General features: G+C 43.4%; 1 protein-coding gene across 9 annotated transcripts in view; it reads left to right on the plus strand.

Moving 5' to 3' along the window:
- The window catches only part of SYNE2 (spectrin repeat containing nuclear envelope protein 2), a 317434-nt gene that overhangs the window by 277147 nt on the left and 21062 nt on the right, over positions 1-19225 (plus strand). For all 9 annotated transcript variants that reach the window (XM_057542105.1, XM_057542104.1, XM_007192976.3 and 6 more), the window contains 4 exons: positions 746-901; positions 3341-3499; positions 4205-4371; positions 18835-18997. In XM_057542105.1, the coding sequence (XP_057398088.1) occupies positions 746-901; positions 3341-3499; positions 4205-4371; positions 18835-18997 (645 nt within the window). The remainder of the gene's footprint in view (positions 1-745; positions 902-3340; positions 3500-4204; positions 4372-18834; positions 18998-19225) is intronic.

A 19225-nucleotide genomic window follows, 5' to 3' on the forward strand; every position in this document is an offset into this window, starting at 1 on the left:
AGAAAGAATTGGAAGCACAATAAAAATCTGGAGATCTCTTGAGTGTTTGGGCTGTTTCATTTTACCTTCTCTCTTGTGAAAGTGATTATCTTGATTAAGTCCTGGAATTCAAAAATGTTTTAATTTGACCAATACTTAATTTTTAAAAAAATAAGTGTTTCCAGGGCCAGAGGAAATTTTCTGCTAACCCATCTCTGGCAATTATTAGGGAACATTTTTTTTCTTCACTTATATTCATTCTTTTTGAAAGTTAACCGGAAGAATTCCCTTTGAACAGAAGCTGTTAATATGATTGCCACATAGCAACAATGCATTTCTTAAGGTGTTTTAAAAAATGGGAAATCACATTTTATACAACGTTCTGTAACACAGTTTCAGGATTAAAAGTGAGTGTGTATGTGAGAGGTTGTTGCTAGACTCCAAAAATACTTTCCTCAAAATAAAGGTAAAGACCTACTTGAGTTTAACATAGAACTAAGTATATAAAAGTCTGAAATACCTGAGGAAGTGAAAATAAAGGTAGAAAAGAGTTTTCTTTTGAGAAAATAGGTGGTGAGGAATTGGCCAACCACAGCTGCAGACGCTGGCCCTGGGCTGTTTCTCATTCAGAAGGTCCCGCCCCCTTTCCTGGCCTCCCCTCCCCCAGAGTCCAATCAAAGTATTAGCCTACAGGTTTGGAAACAACAGCAGCTTGAGTTGAAGAGGTTTTTTTCTTTCTTTCTTTCTTTCTTGTGTTTAAATGCAGGAACTAGAGAAGTCTTTGGCTAACTGGACTCAGAACTTGAAAGAACTTCACACTATGAAGACCGACCTAACCCAGCACATTCTTGTGGAGGACGTAATGGTTTTGAAAGAGCAAATAGAGCATTTGCACAGACAATGGGAGGACCTCTGCTTAAGAGTAAGTCAGTTAACTGCAGGGCACGGCTGTTCTGAAGTTTATTGAAATGTCTCCGAAGGCCAGACAAAGTAGAAAGAAGCTTAATTTCATTGAACCGGGAGGCCCTTTTCAATTGGAGCCCAGGCCAGCCGCTGCTCCTTTAGAAGGCAGCAACATTGTTTAACAGATTTGACCCTTTGTTTCTCCAGCGCTCAATGCTGGAACTTTGCACACTTTTAATGAGCTTTTTTAAAAATCACCTTAAGTGGTGGGGGAGGGGAGGATTGCCATCTTGAGCAGCTGCCGCACTCTGCCCTCTGTCTTGTATGGACGACAAGTACCAGTCGTTGTCTTAGAATCAGGACTTCAGCAAAGAGGTCTCGGCTGGCCTTAAGAGCAGTATCTCTGCAGTATCTGTTCTGGGCCCAACAAACAGTGGGAGATGTACTTAGTGCCAGGCTTGGGGTCATTATATCTGAGAACTCTGCATTCGCATGCAGTCCAGTGTTTATTTCAAGCAGCTGGCTTTGAAAACTCTCTGAAAGAAATGATCAGCTGCTACACTTAGTATCTCAGCAGATCACTTCTACTGATTTAAGAACTGGATTGTGGTTAAGGTGACAGGATCAAGATGGAATTAAAGGGTTCAAATAGATCTTTGTTTTAAGAACAATTTAATTCTAAGAAAAGTAAAGTCCTTAATCTCATTTTTGTGAATTAAGAAGAGATGTACTTAAAAGTTGAAATTCACAGTTTTGAATGCATTTTAATAAAATTAAAATGTTTTCCTTCTTTGTTTTAGTATTTAATATTCACCATATACCCATAATTTTAAACGTCCTTTTAGAATTTTTATTCAAATTTTATATAAAAGAAAATATTTAGACTATGTGAAAGGTATTCTAAAAGTTAAGGAAAAAGCAGACTGGAACCCAGATGTTCCTAATTGTTACCATTATGAAGCCAATCAGAATGATGCTGTGCAAAATGCCAGGCTTTTAAAAAGCTGAGATAAATAGATGCTCTGAAAAACAGAAACACAAAACTTGGTGTTTTAGGAATAGTTTTTTGAGCCTTCTTAACACATCTGGTGGGTGGATGTACAAGCATTAGATATTTTTGCCTCACTCTGAAAAGAGCAGAGGGTTGTTTTTGTTTTGTTTTTTGGTACATAGCAAAAAAAATCTCCAGGAGTTCAACCTTGGTTTCCCCATTTATAAAGTGGGATGTTAAAAGTTAACCGAAAGAACTCTTAGCTACCCCCTTTATCTCTAAAATTCTAAAGATTTCTAAGACCTGGGAATACCTTTGTACATTTGGAGAGGCTGATTTGCATTCTTTAAACTTATATTTATTTAAGTAATAAAGTTGAACCGTGTAAGGAGGAAGAGCCTTTGCTGATGTTAGCTTATGCGTAACGGAGCGTTGGGTATTTGGGGATCAGCCTGCTCACTGCAGACCAGTATTTGATTCCATTTCCATGGTTTCCATCCAAAGCCATAGTGCATATTGGGAAGGTGGATTAAATGAGTGATGTGTATTGTTTTTTTATTTTATTTTGCTTTGTTTTTGAAATTACCAGTAAGACATTTAAATGACTTTAATTTTCATGATCCATTTGCATTACAAATGTTAGATTTGTGATCAAGATGGTAGTTTTTAAATTAAATAGGCAGGATGTTGGCCTTAAGTAAGAATAAGGACTTGATCATTTTTTAAAAAGAAAGGATTGGGGTCATAAAGTTATAAGTTAGCATGTAGCAAGCAGTAAATAAATGTATACTGAAAGAATAAGGAACAGAAGAAATTTGGGTGATGCTTAGAATGCACTCATCTAACCTTCATGTTTCTAACTTTTAATATATCTCAGTGGGCTTCCCTGGTGGCACAGTGGTTGAGAATCTGCCTGCTAATGCAGGAGACATGGGTTCGAGCCCTGGTCTGGGAAGATCCCACATGCCACGGAGCAACTAGGCCCGTGAGCCACAACTACTGAGCCTGCGCGTCTGGAGCCTGTGCTCCACAACAAGAGAGGCCACGACAGTGAAAGGCCTGTGCACCGTGATGAGGAGTGGCCCCCACTTACCACAACTAGAGAAAGCCCTCGCACAGAAATGAAGACCCAACACAGCCATAAATAAATAAATTAAAAATAATATATCTCAGTAATAATAGATATATATTGGATAATACTTGAACCCTTTTGGTCAGTTACACTTCAGGTACAGTCTTCTGTTGTTACTGTCGTTGTTGTTTTTATGGCATTTATCAAAGGTGTAAGGAACTTCTGTTGAAATTAAACCCTAGGTCTTTAAAAGGCAAAAACATAATAATTTAAGTCTATAGGACCTCTGATTAAAATGAATGAAATTCATAGTCCTTTTGATGGGGAGAAGGGAAGAGAAACTCCTTCCTTCCTTCCTGCCTATGCTCAGCTGCCAAATGCATTTTCACTTCCAGGTGGCTATACGCAAACAGGAGATAGAAGACAGACTCAATTCGTGGATTGTGTTCAATGAAAAAAATAAAGAGTTGTGTGCATGGCTGGTGCAGATGGAAAACAAAGTTCTCCAGACAGCAGATATTAGTATTGAAGAAATGATTGAAAAGCTTCAGAAGGTAAGCAGGAGTCCCCAGATGGGTACGGTTATGACCACCACGGTATCCTCTGCCTTCCTCACTCCTAGGCTCAGAGCTGTATCATGTCGTAGGCCCGTTTCCAATGAGATGGGAAAGGTGGGCATGGTGCTGTGTACTGGGGGGGGTTGCTTTCTCTTGGTTAGGAAGTCTGGCCAGACAAGGGGCTCGTGTCCCCTTAAGCTTCAGTTCACATCCCAGGTGAGTTATGGTTTCTCTAGTTGTGTTGTTAAGGAGCTCCCCAGGCCAAAGGAGAAAGACCCACAGCAGCGGGGCTCGTAATTGTGAAAAGGTCACTGATTCCCACAGGGAAAGGAAGAAAGAGCCTTCTGGCCACGGGCACCCCAAATGCCACTCAGTTAGCCCTCAGGAAAACTCTTGCTGATATATTAGGCTAATTTAGTTAGACTCAGTAGTCCTCCACTCCCAAGTAGCTTAGGTTAGAAGAACTCTGAGGGAAACCAGGGCTTTTGAATTAAGAAAGTAACTACCCCCTTATATATCACACATGTGCTGAATGATCATTGTTTGACTTTTTAGCTGCTCTCCGAAGAGTTGCATTAACAGGTGTGAGAAGTGTTTTTATTTTTTAAGAAATTTCAAGAGGCACAACTGTGTGTTTGTAGCTGGCAAAGAAGTGAATTTTCGGTAGTGATTCCGGCTTTGTGTTTTGGTGCCCTATGCCAGGACTGCATGGAAGAAATAAATTTGTTTAGTGAAAACAAGTTACAGTTAAAACAAATGGGCGACCGGTTGATCAAGGCCAGCAACAAGACAAGAGCAGCTGAGATCGATGACAAGCTCAACAAAATTAACGACCGTTGGCAACATCTTTTTGATGTCATTGGATCAAGGTAAGAAATGGCCTAAAAATGGATTCCTACTCCCTAGGTACAGTGGTTACTTCACAGATCTGGAAACTGAGCCCCATCTTCCTCTAAGGTAACCCAGCAGTTTTATAAACTTGCAGATAAAGGCAAAGCTTGGTAAAAATGGATATTCTTATTTCAACATTATAGGAAGATTATTTTTTAGTATACCTCACTTTAATTTTTTTTTTCTTTAGCTTAAAAGTTCACATGACTTAGACTAGGTTTAAATGAGAGTTGGTCCTTGAGGAGGTGTTATTTAGCAATTCTCACACTGCCTTAGGGCTTGCGTGTCCCCCAGATGAAATCATGCCTGCCTGCTCCTGCTTGTATGTGACAAGTGCAGGTAGGTCAGGGCATAGGCCTGATTTCTAGGTGCTGCTTCTGGAGGTCCCCGACTGCCCCCCATGCCCCCATCACCACCACCACGGGGGCTGGGCACACTCAGTCAAGGCAGGGCTTCTCTGCAGGTTTGCCGGGCGTGCCAGGTCCCCAGTGGGCATCTGGTCCTAAGGTGTGGACTAAGGAGGCACAGCTGTGACGATAAATCAAGGCTATCCAGTGCTTGTCAGAAACAAGGCTGATCATTTCATCTCCCCTCACAAAATAACGATGACAGTGCCACTCAGACTTTTAAATGTCTTCCGTCTTCCGTCTTCAAATTCTCTGTCCAAAGACAGACCCCGACCAAAGTATTTTTCAGTTGTAACCTGGCACACAGAGAGCAGTCACTTGGCTTTGGGGCCGTTCATGCAGCTTTGTTTCCACTGGCCGAGCGAGTCTTTTACATAACAGAGTGCTTGGAAATTTTGAACACGTATATAACGTGGACTATACAGGAGAATCCTGCAAAGTAAACGAAGAACCGGGGAGTACTGAAAATAAAATACTCTTAATAATTTGGCATTTCCTTTACCTCATTGTTTACTGTAAACCGTAAATGAACCTAGTTCAATCAGCAGATGCACCAGGCTAAGTGCTATGAGAATTACAGACCAGGAAGTAAGAAGAGTCAGTTACATTAATGGAAGCAGACGTGCGGGCAGGTGTAAAGCCAAGTGGTCTGAGAGCTCAAATCTCATCTTCCTAGAGTTGGGGTGGGGATTGGGAGGAGCCTGATAGAAGAGCAGTGTTCCCAGATGGTCCTGAATAAGGGGTTGGGATTCCAGCTCTACTGGTGGCAGAAGGGGGAGAAACATATGCTGTGAGCAAAAAGGTACAGGGTAGTGCAGAATAGAAACTGTTCAGGAAATTATAAGAAGCTCCATTGGCTCAAGTGCAGGAGATGAAGCTTTTAGAACGGTAGGTTGGCGCTAAGTCTTAGAAGAGCTTAAATCTCAACTGAAGACTTGTCCTCCTAAATAAAGTTTGAGTCTTTCACGGTTTTTTTAGAAGGGAGGGTCTGTCGAAGATAAATATTAGGGTGATTTGGCTGGCAGCATAAGCTGGGCTGAATTCAACTTCTGTCTACTGCCAGTTGGAGGAAACAAAAAAATCTATGGAAATCCGTGATGGTAACCCAAGCAAGGATTAAGAGTACAGACTTTGAGCCAGTCCTGACTTTACCTGACTTCTGCTTACCATGGAAACTTGTAGTGATTTAACCTTTCTAAGCATCAGTTTCTAAATCTGCAAAATGTGTCTCACAGCACGATTACATCAGAGGCCGCTGTGGGGATGAATGACACATGTCTCGCATTTGGCCTGGGACCAGCACGTGGGAGCCAGTATTTATTAGTGGTTATTATCATTGTCTTTCCCTAAGAAGACTTTGAGACTAAGTAACATGTTTTTTGAGTGGAAGAGGATTCCCTCGCTTAGATCTAATCATGAGAGGTCTTTCTTCCATGAGAACAATGTCTCTGACTATCTTATTTCCAGCGCTTAGAACAGTGCGTCAGATATTTGTTGAAATGAATGAATGTTCCAGGACATAAGATTGTCATCATTTCTGTTGGGTAAATTGTGTCTGGTATGTCTTTGTCGTCATTGTCTTTATCGCCAAGTCTTCTTGGGCACCTGGCACTAATCAAGAGTATGAGGACATCATGCCTGTTCTTAGATCATTCAGGAGCAGGATCTAGATTCTGCTTCCTGAGGACTACAGTGATGATTCATTCTTACTCATTCGTGCTTTGGTTCTAACACTTCAGAGTTTAACAGGCTGCTTGCTTTCCTCCCTCCTCTCTAACTGCCTGTCTTCAGCCAGTTCCTCGGTGGGAAAGAGAAAAAAACAGCAGGTGAAATTTCAGTGGTCTCTTTGGAAGGAGCAATTGGCAAAATAAGGAGTTGAAATAATAGCAAATATATTGGCTGCCAGCTGTATTCTTAACAATGTGCGTTTTATGTATGATTTCACTTAATCTTCACTATAATTCTGAAAGGTAGATACCATTGTCCCATTTTACAGATGAGGAAACTGAGGCACTGACGTTAAGTAACTTGCCCATGGTTACATAGTCAGCACATGAGGCAACCAGGATTTCTACTCAAACAGTTGTGTTACCTCCCTGCTAACCCAGACCCTGTGGCTTGTTACATTGAAATGAGTAGAACATATTGAAAACCTAATCCCTTCAAAACTGAAGGACTAGGGAAGGAATAACTTGTTTTACCTTAAAGCAAAGGCCAGGGTGAGACAGATGACTGATAGTCTAGGAAACTCTTAGTTGACTTTACGCTTTAGGTGAATCTGTGGGTTGAGGCAGCAAGCTTGAACCTGCCATAAATTGGCCTCACCTAGAATCAACTCCTTGTCTGATTGCTGACACTCATTGCATGGACATCAGAAAAGCAGAAGAGCGCAGGCTGCACAATTTGAACCACGCTGATCAGAACCTGCAGCCCTGCAGCGTATACTAATGGCCTCATTTGCCCAAAGAATTCTGGACACCATTTAACCATCCCTGTCCTGCTCACAGTGTTCTGCTGCTTCATTCCTGTGGCAGGGCACAGCACCTGCTGTTGTTAACAAGAGGGAAGATTGGGACGGAGACCAATCTTGAAGTTTTGAAGCAGGTATCCAGCTTCATGACTTCAAGGTTTTAACTACAAGCCTTTGACTTAAAAGTTGGGGATGGTGTTCAGAAGACCTGAACCTGGTGTTTATTGAAGACCTCAATAAATCAGGTTTAATTCACTGGAAAAAAAATGAAAAAGACCCGTTGTTTTGGGTTCATTCTCAGCAAAATAGAGGTAAATTTCAAAAGAATTGATAAGACATGGAGGACAAGGTTACTTAAATACACATTAAATTTACTGATCATTTCAGGTAGTAGGCTCTGTTATTTGGTGGATAGGGGAAGAACCCAGTGTTTATTCTTTTAAGGGCCAGGCTCGTATATATTATTTCATTTCATCCTTGCAACAACCCTGCAAGGTCGATATTCTCCATTTTACAGAGAAGGACGCTGCAGCTCAGAGAGGGTAAATAACTGAGCCAAGGGCAGAAGCAATTCTGCACATGGTGGCACGGAGCCAAGGTCTTTCTGTCCCCCTGCACCATGCATCAGAAGAGCACTTGGCTCCTTTGAGACTTTTAAAGGTGGTTTAGGCCTTTCCTGGTGGCGCAGTGGTTAAGAATCTGCCTGCTAATGCAGGGGACACAGGTTCGAGCCCTGGTCCGGGAAGATCCCACATGCCACGGAGCAACTAAGCTCGTGCGCCACAACTACTGAGCCTGCGCTCTAGAGCCCGCGAGCCACAACTACTGAGCCCAGGTGCTGCAACTATTGAAGCCTGCGCACCTAGAGCCCGTGCTCCACAACAAGAGAAGCCACTGCAATGAGAAGCCCATGCACCGCAACGAAGAGTAGCCCCTGCTCGCCGCAACTAGAGAAAGTCCGCACACAGCAACAAAGACCCAACGCAGCCAAAAATTAATTAATTAATTAATTTTTTTTGAAAATGTGGTTTATCAGAATTTTTCTAAAATCTAGTACTCAATACAGACTTTACTGTTTACTCTAGCGCAGTGGTTCTCAAACTTAAACGTTCATCAGAATCCCTGGAGGGCTCCTGAGAACATGGATGGCTGGACCCCACCTCCAGAGCTTCTGATTCCGTAGGACTGGGTAGGGCCAAGAATGTGCATTTCTAACAAGTGCCCAGGTGTTGCCAGTAGTGCTAGGGCAAGCAGCAGAGTGAGGTGACACAGTGGACTTGCCACTTACGGTAACTAAGTCTTGCAACCTCTGTAAGCCTGTCTCCGTGTTGATAAACTATGGACAAGATTCTGGAAGAAAAAGTACCAGGACAACGATGGGTCTGTCCATACACACGCATGCCAGCCTCCGGTGCGGTGCAGTATGGCTGTGTGATAGGGGAGGAGAGGGAGGGTGCTTAGACCCAAACCACTGTTTTTCCTCTGCTTGTAAAGTGTTTTTCAGCTTCTGTAAAATCCTTAAAGAATCTAAAGGACACATCTCCTGAAATAACCAGATGATCAAGGGGACTGGGGTGCCTAAGTCAGTCTTAATGCTGATTTCCTCACATAAGGTCACATGAGGCCCTGATGTGGGCACTAAAATGCACGGAACTGGCTCTCCATCAGAAATGCCGCAGGAGCTTTTAGCATTCCTCATGGGCCCTTGGGCAGCTTCTTGCATTTGTGACATCTGAACTCTTATAAAACATGCTATTAATTTCTTCCACAGAAAGGCCATTTGAAGCACTACATATTTTTTGGTGAATGGTGTGATTATTATAGAACCCAATCTGATTTGGTGACAAATATTAATTATATCCTACTATGTTTATTGACAGATTAAATGAAGAGTTAACTTTTTTAAAAGGCCATTTCCTATGTTAACTTTATTTTTTAATTAATTTTTATTGAGAGTATAGTTGCTTTACAATGTTGTATTAGTTTCTCCTGTACAGCAAAATGAATCAGCCGTACGTACACATATATCCCCTCTTTTTTGGGAGAGTTAACTTTTTTTTAAATTGTAACTGTTGCCTCCTCCTCTTGCCCATGTTTTCTTAGATAATATCTTTGAAAAGTGACCCAGAAAAACCTGAATGCAGGAGAGATGACTAAAGTACAGAAGTCGTTTTTCAGAATGACCGATATGTGTGATCCGTGTTTTGGAGGCAGCTAGGTTACCTGTTAATAAGAACAGCTTAGGCACAAGATGTTGGGTGATGGACCAAAGGATGCAAAGTTGACCTGCTTCAGCCAGCACAGACTAAAGCTCTGAAAAGAGGGTCCCCAGCCATCAACAGGAGTGATGCCAAAGAAAGCCTCAGCTCGACACATAACCTCACTTACACGTACCTTTGATTTCAAAATCCCAGGAGTTGAACTCCTTAAAGATTCATCTCCTTTTGTTTCCCAGAACCCCCTCCCCATTTCATTAATCAAAGCCCTCACCTTGCCCCGTGAAGCAGGGGCCCTGTGTCCTCAGTGAGTGACCGTCTGGTTGTTCATCTTGGCGGGGCCTCTTCAGAGACATGGGGTTGGGGGACTCTTTTTAAAGACTCTTTCTAGCAGCTTGTGAGGATGATCTGGTCAAAGCTTTCAGTGCCTAAAAGAGATGAGACAACTGAGTGGAAAGACATATCAGTTGGTGTTGGCATCATCGGTGATTTTAATTTTCTTTTTATCTGTATTTACTAAATGTTCATTATGGAGAAAGGAACATGGGAACTCTTTTTTTTCTTCTTAAAAAATGTCATGAATGTTGTTACCTTTCTCCTAATTTCTCTTTGGTGGTAGCATCATTTAATAGACGTGGCATCCTTAAGCCAGTGTTACGAAGGAGGGACGCACTCCAATGTACTACCTTATGGTCCCTTCCTATTTAGACTAGATAGCTCTCTTGCTATCAGAAAGATCAAGTCCATGAAAAAACTTTTTAACTAAGCATAATTTTCACATTTTATCTACCAACCTGAAAAGCCCACCTGCTTTATAATAGTAGCAATTAAAATGTTGTCATTTAAGCTCAGCAGTTATTACCATGGCAACTGTGTGTTAAGATTGTTTTTCCATCCCTTGAAGAATGGGCAGAGAGATGTGTGCCTTTTTAAGCCGATACGTTTTTCATTGCTTTCCTTTTATCTGTATTTTCTCAAGGTTACTTTGGAAGACCAAACAATGCTGCTAGTCATAAAGTTGACTTGCTCTGGTCTTAGCAGGTCGCCTGACACAGTGGGACTGCAAGGACTTAGAGATTTGTGGCACAGGGAGAGCCAGATGTGAGGTCGGCCTCCCCACTTCCCTTTTTCCTTCCCGTCACAAGTCCCATCGTTCCACCTCTGGAGCAGGTGGCTCCTGCTCCCAGGCCCTGCAGAAATGCCTTCCTGAGGGTCGGGGAGCTTCTCCAAGGAGATAGCAGCCATCATAGGATCAGTGAGCAGTCAGGAGCCTGGTGTCCGGCATCAGGCAGGTCCGGCGTATTGAGCCTTGGGGTAGCACCAGGGACAGCCAAGCATGTGGACACAAGTTAGATGCTGCCTTTGGGGAGAACTATTTCCACATCTTTATTCCTAATTTCACTGGTCTAGAATGTGCTTGGTGTGTTTCAAGGTGGGGATGTAATAATGGCTAAATGTTGGGCTTTGGGGACCCATGAGAAATTATTGATATCATTGAGTCTCCAAATAAGGCTGAGACTGAGCCTGAAAGGGGCTTGGACACAAACCAAGGGTGCTTCACTAAGCAGAGCCACTCAGGGTCATGTAGAGAAGCACGGATAGGGACGTGGAGGAATTTTCAGATACTCAAATTATGGTAAAACCTAGGAGGGACTAGCAAGGAAAACTGTAAAATTTCTTCCTCTGCAAAGTGTTGAACTCCATTTGTACTACAAGATAGAATTATTATTATTATTATTATTATTATTGCAAAAAAGCAAAGAAATGGACTAAATAAACTCTCTGCTCCTCCCAAGCTAGGATGCACAGGACTGAAAAGGCAGGGCAGAAAACCTCCTGGGGAAATTTCTTCTTTAGGAGGAAGCCATTCCTGTTGGACTCGGGGCTTCAGATTTCCCCATTGCTTTTAAACCTGAAACAGAGACATTTAATTTGATGAGAACAGAAATCCTCGTTTCTGTGCCCCAAATCTTACATGTTTCTTCCCTGTGTTTATAGCACTTCATAAATAACCCATAGCCAAGATAACACTGGGACTTTCTTCCCCCAGCCTTGCAATCCTGTAGCGTCAGAACAAAGACTGTGTGTGTGTAAGAGAGGCAAGGGCTAGAGATATTTGTTTATTGGAAGGAAGAAAACTGAGATTAAAAATTGCAGTTAGCGGAGAAGCAGGTCTCCTCCCTGCCTACCAGCGCTGCTCTGTAGCGGCGAGCGAGCCGTGCCCGCGGGAGCCTGCGGGAGGGCGGCCTGTGCAAGATGCTGAACCAGTGAATGGAGAGGCCGCCGGGCGGGGGAGGGGCCGCCTCGTCCCTGGGAGGTGGAGGTGCAGCCGGGAACTTGGAGGTTTCGCTCAACCTAAGGAATGATTTGTTTCTCATCAACAGTAAGTGCCATTTTGGTGATCAGTCCTACATCTGGGAGCGGCAGCTGCTGTCCCTGTGTGTCTCGTTTTCTCGTGCTCTCATGTTGGTTACAATAGAAATTACCGATGAGATGGAGGCTGCGGAGTGTGTGTGCTCGGCCATCGGGGGATGGGTTCTTTCCCAGTGTCAGCATGCGTGTGGTGTCTGCAGCCAGCCTTTGACAAGCAGGGGAGAGAAGTGATTATGCTGTGTGGAAAATGGAAGTCCTCTGGCGACATAAATGCTTCAAAGAGGCGATTAGCTCAAATGTATTGTAATGTCCGTGCCCTCAAATCAGGGCTTCGAGATCGTGGGGTAATTGATTGTCTTACTACAAAGATGTTTAGTCATTTACAAAGATGCAATTGTGCAGAATTTGTACAATGTTTTTAGCAACTGACAGCTGCCCACAGGTCTGAGTATCTGTTTCAGTACAAATGCAGATACTCTACCATCTCAGTTTTCCTTTTTAAGTTATGCTGTCCACATGGGCATGGGAATTTTTTTAACTTACGCTGGTGCAGGGCCTTAATAATTTAACTGTAGACCCTTTAGCATGGAGAGAATAGGAATGAAATGTAAACTCTTCCATATACATGAATTTGATATTTAAAGCCTCCCTCACACATTGTAAGACTTAGGCCTGTATCATGAAGTGATATTAACCTGGCTTGATTTTTGTTTTGGAGAGGGAAGAGGGTTCATAAGTATTAAATTCCCATCCATCGCTAGATGAAGATAAAGGATAAACTTTATTCACCTTGATTATTTTCTGCATTTCTACCCGCAAGCCCCACAAAAGAACTTCTAATTTGTATACTCCTTGTCAAACTCCTTATTTTGTTTGGTATCATATAAAAATGTTTTCGTTTTATTCGGGTCTTTCAGTAGTCCATACAGGTGCAAAACTTCCTCTTTGCGCCTAAATATCTTGGTTTTCCAGTCCTCAGAACTGGAATTCAGCTCAGGGAATCATGCTTATTTTTTCTGGAGAAATATGATTTGTTGAAATATATGTGTGATTAGTATTAGTCAAGCACACCTGGGTGAAGCACGGGCCAGTACAGAGATGGTGAGCTACTTAAGCTGCCTGGGTGATTGATGTAATGCAGAACTGTGCTTGCTTCCCTGTGCCAACAGTCTGGTTTCTGAATGGATTTCCTTGTTCCCAATATTAACTCGAGATTTAAAATTTTCCAAGAACAATATTAATAACAAGGCCTAACTAGGAGGTCGGTTGCCTGGGTTGGCAAATGACGTGTACTTCCTGACCTGGCAAAGGTGTTGATTAGGTAATTAGATTAGTGTCTGCACAATCGATATAGACTCAGCAGTACATCTGATGGTTCCCAGAGTAAGTCGTAACATGATTATCTGAGGAACAACATTTATTTATGCCACTGTGCATTTGGGGATACTTCGCCTTCAGTCAGAGGTTGGGACATAGAAGCAGGTTAAGTCCTGACTGGATGAATGTTTTGTAGCTTCTTTTCTTTCCCTCCCACCCTCCCTTCCTCTTTTTTTGCCCTAAGTGTGCGTGTGATGTGTATGCTTGTTTCTAAGTACTTCACTTGTCCAGTGTGGAACCAATGTCTAGGAGCACGTGTGGCTCATAGTGTGGCAGCAGGTTGTTTGCGGCAAGATGGCTCGGAGGTGCTCTGATCGTCACCTCTTTCCTTTAAAATGTAATATGACCACCTCTTTTATGAAAAAGACAAATTTGAGGGGATGTGTGAATGTCATTTGCTCATGCAGAAGGTATTTATTGAGCACCTCCTATAATATTATAATGTCTAAATTAGATCTAAATTAGATCATGACCTCTGGGAATAAGTTATCTTCAAATCCTCAGGATCTGCACAGGACCCAAGACAAAGTGAGTGGCTAAATGTTTATTGAAAGGAAATCATGGAGGGGCAAAGTGGGCACCCAAAATGCCACACTTGTTGGATGGACTCCTACCCGCCAGTGTGTCCTAGAGCCGTGAGTCTAGACTCCTGATCATATTCCCTGACAGCGTTGAAAACCATCCTGTACCCACACCCCCATATGTGCCCATTATCATGTGCAGGTTTATATAGGATACCACAAGAAAAGTGCTTAAGAACAGTAGCTCTGGCGAGACTGCCCAGGTTGGAATCCTTCCTCTGCCATTGAATGGCCATGTTACTATGGTAAATTATTTAATCTCATTGCCTCAGTTACCTCATCTGTCAAATGGGGATGTTATTTTTTTTTTTAACATCTTTATTGGAGTATAATTGCTTTACAATGGTGTGTTAGTTTCTGCTTTATAACAAAGTGAATCAGTTATACGTATACATATGTTCCCATATCTCTTCCCTCTTGCATCTCCCTCCCTCCCACCCTCCCTATCCCACCCCTCTAGGTCGTCACAAAGCACAGAACTGATCTCCCTGTGCTATGCGGCTGCTTCCCACTAGCTATCTATTTTATGTTTGGTAGTGTATATATACATATGTCCATGCCACTCTCTCACTTTGTCACATCTTACCCTTCCCCCTCCCCATATCCTCAAGTCCATTCTCTAGTAGGTCTGTGTCTTTATTCCCATCTTACCACTAGGTTCTTCATGACCTTTTTTTTTTTTTCCTTTTTCCTTAGATTCCATATATATGTGTTAGCATACTGTATTTGTTTTTCTCTTTCTGACTTACTTCACTCTGTATGACAGACTCTAACTCCATCTGCCTCACTACAAATACCTCAATTTCGTTTCTTTTTATGGCTGAGTAATATTCCATTGTATATATGTGCCACATCTTCTTTATCCATTCATCTGTCGATGGACACTTAGGTTGCTTCCATGTCCTGGCTATTGTAAATAGAGCTGCAATGAACCTTTTGGTACATGACTCTTTTTGAATTATGGTTTTCTCAGGGTATATGCCCAGTAGTGGGATTGCTGGGTCGTATGGTAGTTCTATTTTTAGTTTTTTAAGGAACCTCCATACTGTTCTCCATAGTGGCCATATCAATTTACATTCCCACCAACAGTGCAAGAGGGTTCCCTTTTCTCCACACCCTCTCCAGCATTTATTGTTTCTAGATTTTTTGATGATGGCCATTCTGACTGGTATGAGATGATATCTCATTGTAGTTTTGATTTGCATTTCTCTAATGATTAATGATATTGAGCATTCTTTCATGTGTTTGTTGGCAATCTGTATATCTTCTTTGGAGAAATGTCTATTTAAGTCTTCTGCCCATTTTTGGATTGGGTTGTTTGTTTTTTTGTTATTGAGCTGCATGAGCTACTTGTAAATTTTGGAGATTAATCCTTTGTCAGTTGCTTCATTTGCAAATATTTTCTCCCATTCTGAGGGTTGTCTTTTGGTCTTGTTTAGGGTTTCCTTTGCTGTGCAAAAGCTTTTAAGTTTCATTAAGTCCTATTTGTTTATTTTTGTTTTTATTTCCATTTCTCTAGGAGCTGGGTCAAAAAGGATCTTGCTGTGATTTATGTCATAGAGTGTTCTGCCTATGTTTTCCTCTAAGAATTTGATAGTGTCTGGCCTTACATTTAGGTCTTTAATCCATTTGGAGTTTATTTTTGTGTATGGTGTTAGGGAGTGTTCTAATTTCATACTTTTACATGTACCTGTCCGGTTTTCCCAGCACCACTTATTGAAGAGGCTGTCTTTTCTCCAGTGTAAATGGGGATGTTATTATACTGATCTCACAGCATCGTTGTAAGGATTAAATGAGTTGCTGACTTATATATAAAGCACAACAGGCCTGGCACATAAAGATGTCAGCGTGTTCAGTAGATGTTCCACTTTAGTAATAAAGTTTGTGAATTTTAAAGCATACCCAATGTAGAAATTTTAAAAGAATTGGATAACAATAGAAAGTCTAATATTTTCTTCCCACACCCCATCTGTTTGGACACCAGTGGGCTTGAGCCCCACATTTGGGACGCCACTGGCCTGGAGTACCATAGTTCTGGGGAAGCCAAGCTAATTATTCATCCACCTTCTCCATACGCCCCCCTCTGCTTATTGCACACCTCACTCCTCGGGATTAACAGGATTCAGGATCACTGCATCTCAGTATTTTTGCACCCAGGTTATTTTATTACTTGTTAGCTCTCTTCATTTAAAAAGTTGCATTCTAGCCCTCTTCTTTCAAAATAAAGAGGCTGAGAGCCTTATGATGCACTAGGGTCAGGCGCTGGATGAAGCAGTGGGGGCTGCCATTCTGGGAGGAGAGAGGAAGAAGGATGGGCAAGCAGGAAGCAGGAGGGCTGTGCAGAGGCTGCTGGCCTGAGCGCCTCTCCCCGCCTACAGGAAGCTCTCAGGGCGGAGCTTCTCCAGCCAGAGCCTCCCAGGAGGGTAGCCCCTTGCAAACGGCGTGCAAGACTTTGTCCCATGGGGCCTGGGGTTCCCAGCTGCTCTGGCATTGTCTGGAGTGTTCCTTCTGTTCCCTGGGCAGTCAGGGTGACAAGACATTGGGGTGAGGAGGGTATAACTTGAAAGCCAGGGGAACAAAGGAAGTATCTAGGTTACAGCTGCATCCAGGCCTGGCCCTGGATTCTGTTACTTCCTTTTTAATAAATCATCTTGTGGCTTTGAAGGAAACTTCTTGTGATATTTGCAGTAAGAATGTAATTTGGAAAATATACCATCTTAAAATCATTACAACCACAGTTTCTGGGCGTTTATCTCTGTCAGGCACTGTGCCAAATGCCTTTCATGCGTGTATATCTCATTCTGCCCTCAGCCACCCAGTGAAGGAAGGTACCACTGTTGACGCCGTTTGACAGATGAGATTAAGTAGAGCCAGGATTCATACCCAGACCCTGACCACAAAGAGTGTGCTCTTCATCACCAGGCTCTGTGGGCTCCTTCCAAGCTTGCCTACCTCATGGCACTGTTGAGGATAAAATATTTATGAAAGGACTGTGTGAGGGCCAATGCCGTGTAAATGAGGCATTATTGTAGCAGCGTGTGATCCCAGTCAGCAGTAATGAGAACTAGTATTATAGTGAGTGCTTACTTTATGCCAAAGGCTTTACATGCATCCTCTTGTTTCTGTCTCAGAACCCCCTACAAGGTGGATAATTTGAAGATTAACAAGGAAACTGGGAATCAGGACCATTAGGTTCCTTGCTGGGTACACAGCTTATAGATGGTACAATGGGGCTTAGACCTGAGTCTGCTCACCTCCAGAGCTCTGACCTGAATGTCGCCCAGGTGCTACCACCTCCCTGAAGCTGGAGGGACCCGAGAGGCCTGCTAGAGATGAGGGGCCGAGGTAGAAGGATTTTCTCTAAATTATAAAGCTAATTGGAAATAGAGCTGGAGCTAGAAGTCATTCCCCAAGGTTGATTTGGTTGATAGTAGGGTGCAAAAAGATAATAGTAAAAATAAAAAATACACACAACTGTCTGGTTTACTTAAATAATAAACACTCACAACCCTGTGGTTTTATTAAATAATCACACCTAGTGGATTATTACACATGTTTATTCATTCAGCAAATGCTTGTCGACGCCTCCCGGCCACCAGGCGGTCTTGGGGGTACTGTGCACACGGAGGGAGCCCCATGCGGCCTGGCCGGTGTGGGCTGTGTCCAGATGGGCACAGTCAATGAGGGGTGCAGACACAGGGCTGCGGGAGCGCGTGGGCGAGGGGTCCCCAGCTGATCTCGGAGAGAACAGTGGTAGAAGCTGCAGGAGAAGGGAGGGGAGCCGCTTTGCAGAGTGCAGGGCTGGAGGCAGAGAGGCCACTGACCGCTTGAGGAGCTAGAAAGGTCAGGGCGTTAAACTGCCATGTCGGGGTAGGCGAGGACTGTGGAAGAGCTTGAGCGAGAACCAGACTTGCTGTACACTTCGGCTACAGAACCAGAAGCTGGGAGGAGGGTGAGGGGGGCAGCAGGAAGCCGTTCACAGGCAGTCAAGGAAGAGGTGCTGCTGTCAGGGAAGGTGGGGCACTTCCTGTGACTTAGAGTCAGTGCCCCAGTTTCTCTTTCCAGTACCGTGGGATGCAGTTCTGATAGCGCTTTGTAACATGAGTATCGGTAAGCGGGAATTTTCCATTGTAGCCATTACTTCAAGTCTCTGGGATTAACTAAAAAGCCCACAGATCACCAGAACAAGCCTTCACTCCCTCTGCTTGAGGATTTTCACATTTTCTTTCAGGATCTATATGGAGATCATTTTTCCTCAGCCCCTGCATCATTTCCCCGTGACAGCACTTTGGCATGCCCGGGAGCTCTCCGTGTATACTGACGCCATGTGTCTTAGTTCAGATCCACTCCACGCTGAGCCAGGCCGATTGGTCAGGTAGATGGAGCTGGAACTGTGCTTGCAGATGATGTGTCCACCCCTCCCTTTTTGGCTGAGACAGCTGCCCTAGGATGGGCTGGTTCCGTGTGTACGGCAGCCCCAGCCCCTCAGGCTGGACGTGGTGGGGTTTGGCACATGCTCTGTACTTGCTCAAGAAGAGGGTCCGTGAGAAGCATCTCAGGCCAGATACCACCAATGAGCCGGGTGTGTAACATCTTTACCCATCAGGAAAGGTCCCTGGCTGCTGTGATCTTGGTGATACCCAAGACAGAAACTGGACAAGTCACATGTGGTGATCTTAACCTGGAAAGAAAGAAATGGCATCTCCTCTCTCCTCTGGAGCCCCAGAAAGATGTTCTGGGTCTCAGGGGATCCCACCCTGAGAATGATAGGACTTCATACTTGCATGGGTAGATTAACTCTCAGCCCATTTGAAAATCAGCCAGAACAGCAATTCTGTAAATTGTCCCATATTCTGTAAAAACTCTTATCTGGTGATGTGAGCATTAGTCCCTGCTATAAAATCAGTAACCAGTGATGATTACTTTTTAACCTCCAACACGCTTATGGGTGCATTCTTCTCACCACTAAACATTGTGCTTTTGTTTTCCACCTCTTCTTTGCTGCAAATATGTTTAGGGTGAAGAAGCTGAAGGAGACCTTCGCTTTTATTCAGCAGTTAGACAAAAACATGAGCAACCTTCGCACCTGGTTGGCTCGGATCGAGTCTGAGCTTTCTAAGCCTGTGGTTTATGATGTCTGTGATGATCAAGAGATCCAGAAGAGGCTCGCTGAACAGCAGGTGGGGAAGTGAGAATGGGCATTTGTCAGAGCCTAGGTGTTCACAGGGTCTGCTGATGCAAACCATCCCCGCACTGGCTGTGCATTTTAGTGGGTTCACATTTCATAATACTGGTATGTTTTTTCCAGAGAAAGCTGACCGCCTGTCCATGCTCTTGGCAGTGTGAGGCATCATCTCTTGAGTGCCCACCCCACCACCACCATTCATGTAGCTCTTTGTGAAATACTT

The sequence above is a fragment of the Balaenoptera acutorostrata genome, chromosome 3 (genome assembly GCF_949987535.1).
Source record: "Balaenoptera acutorostrata chromosome 3, mBalAcu1.1, whole genome shotgun sequence".
Taxonomy (NCBI): Eukaryota; Metazoa; Chordata; class Mammalia; order Artiodactyla; family Balaenopteridae; genus Balaenoptera; species Balaenoptera acutorostrata.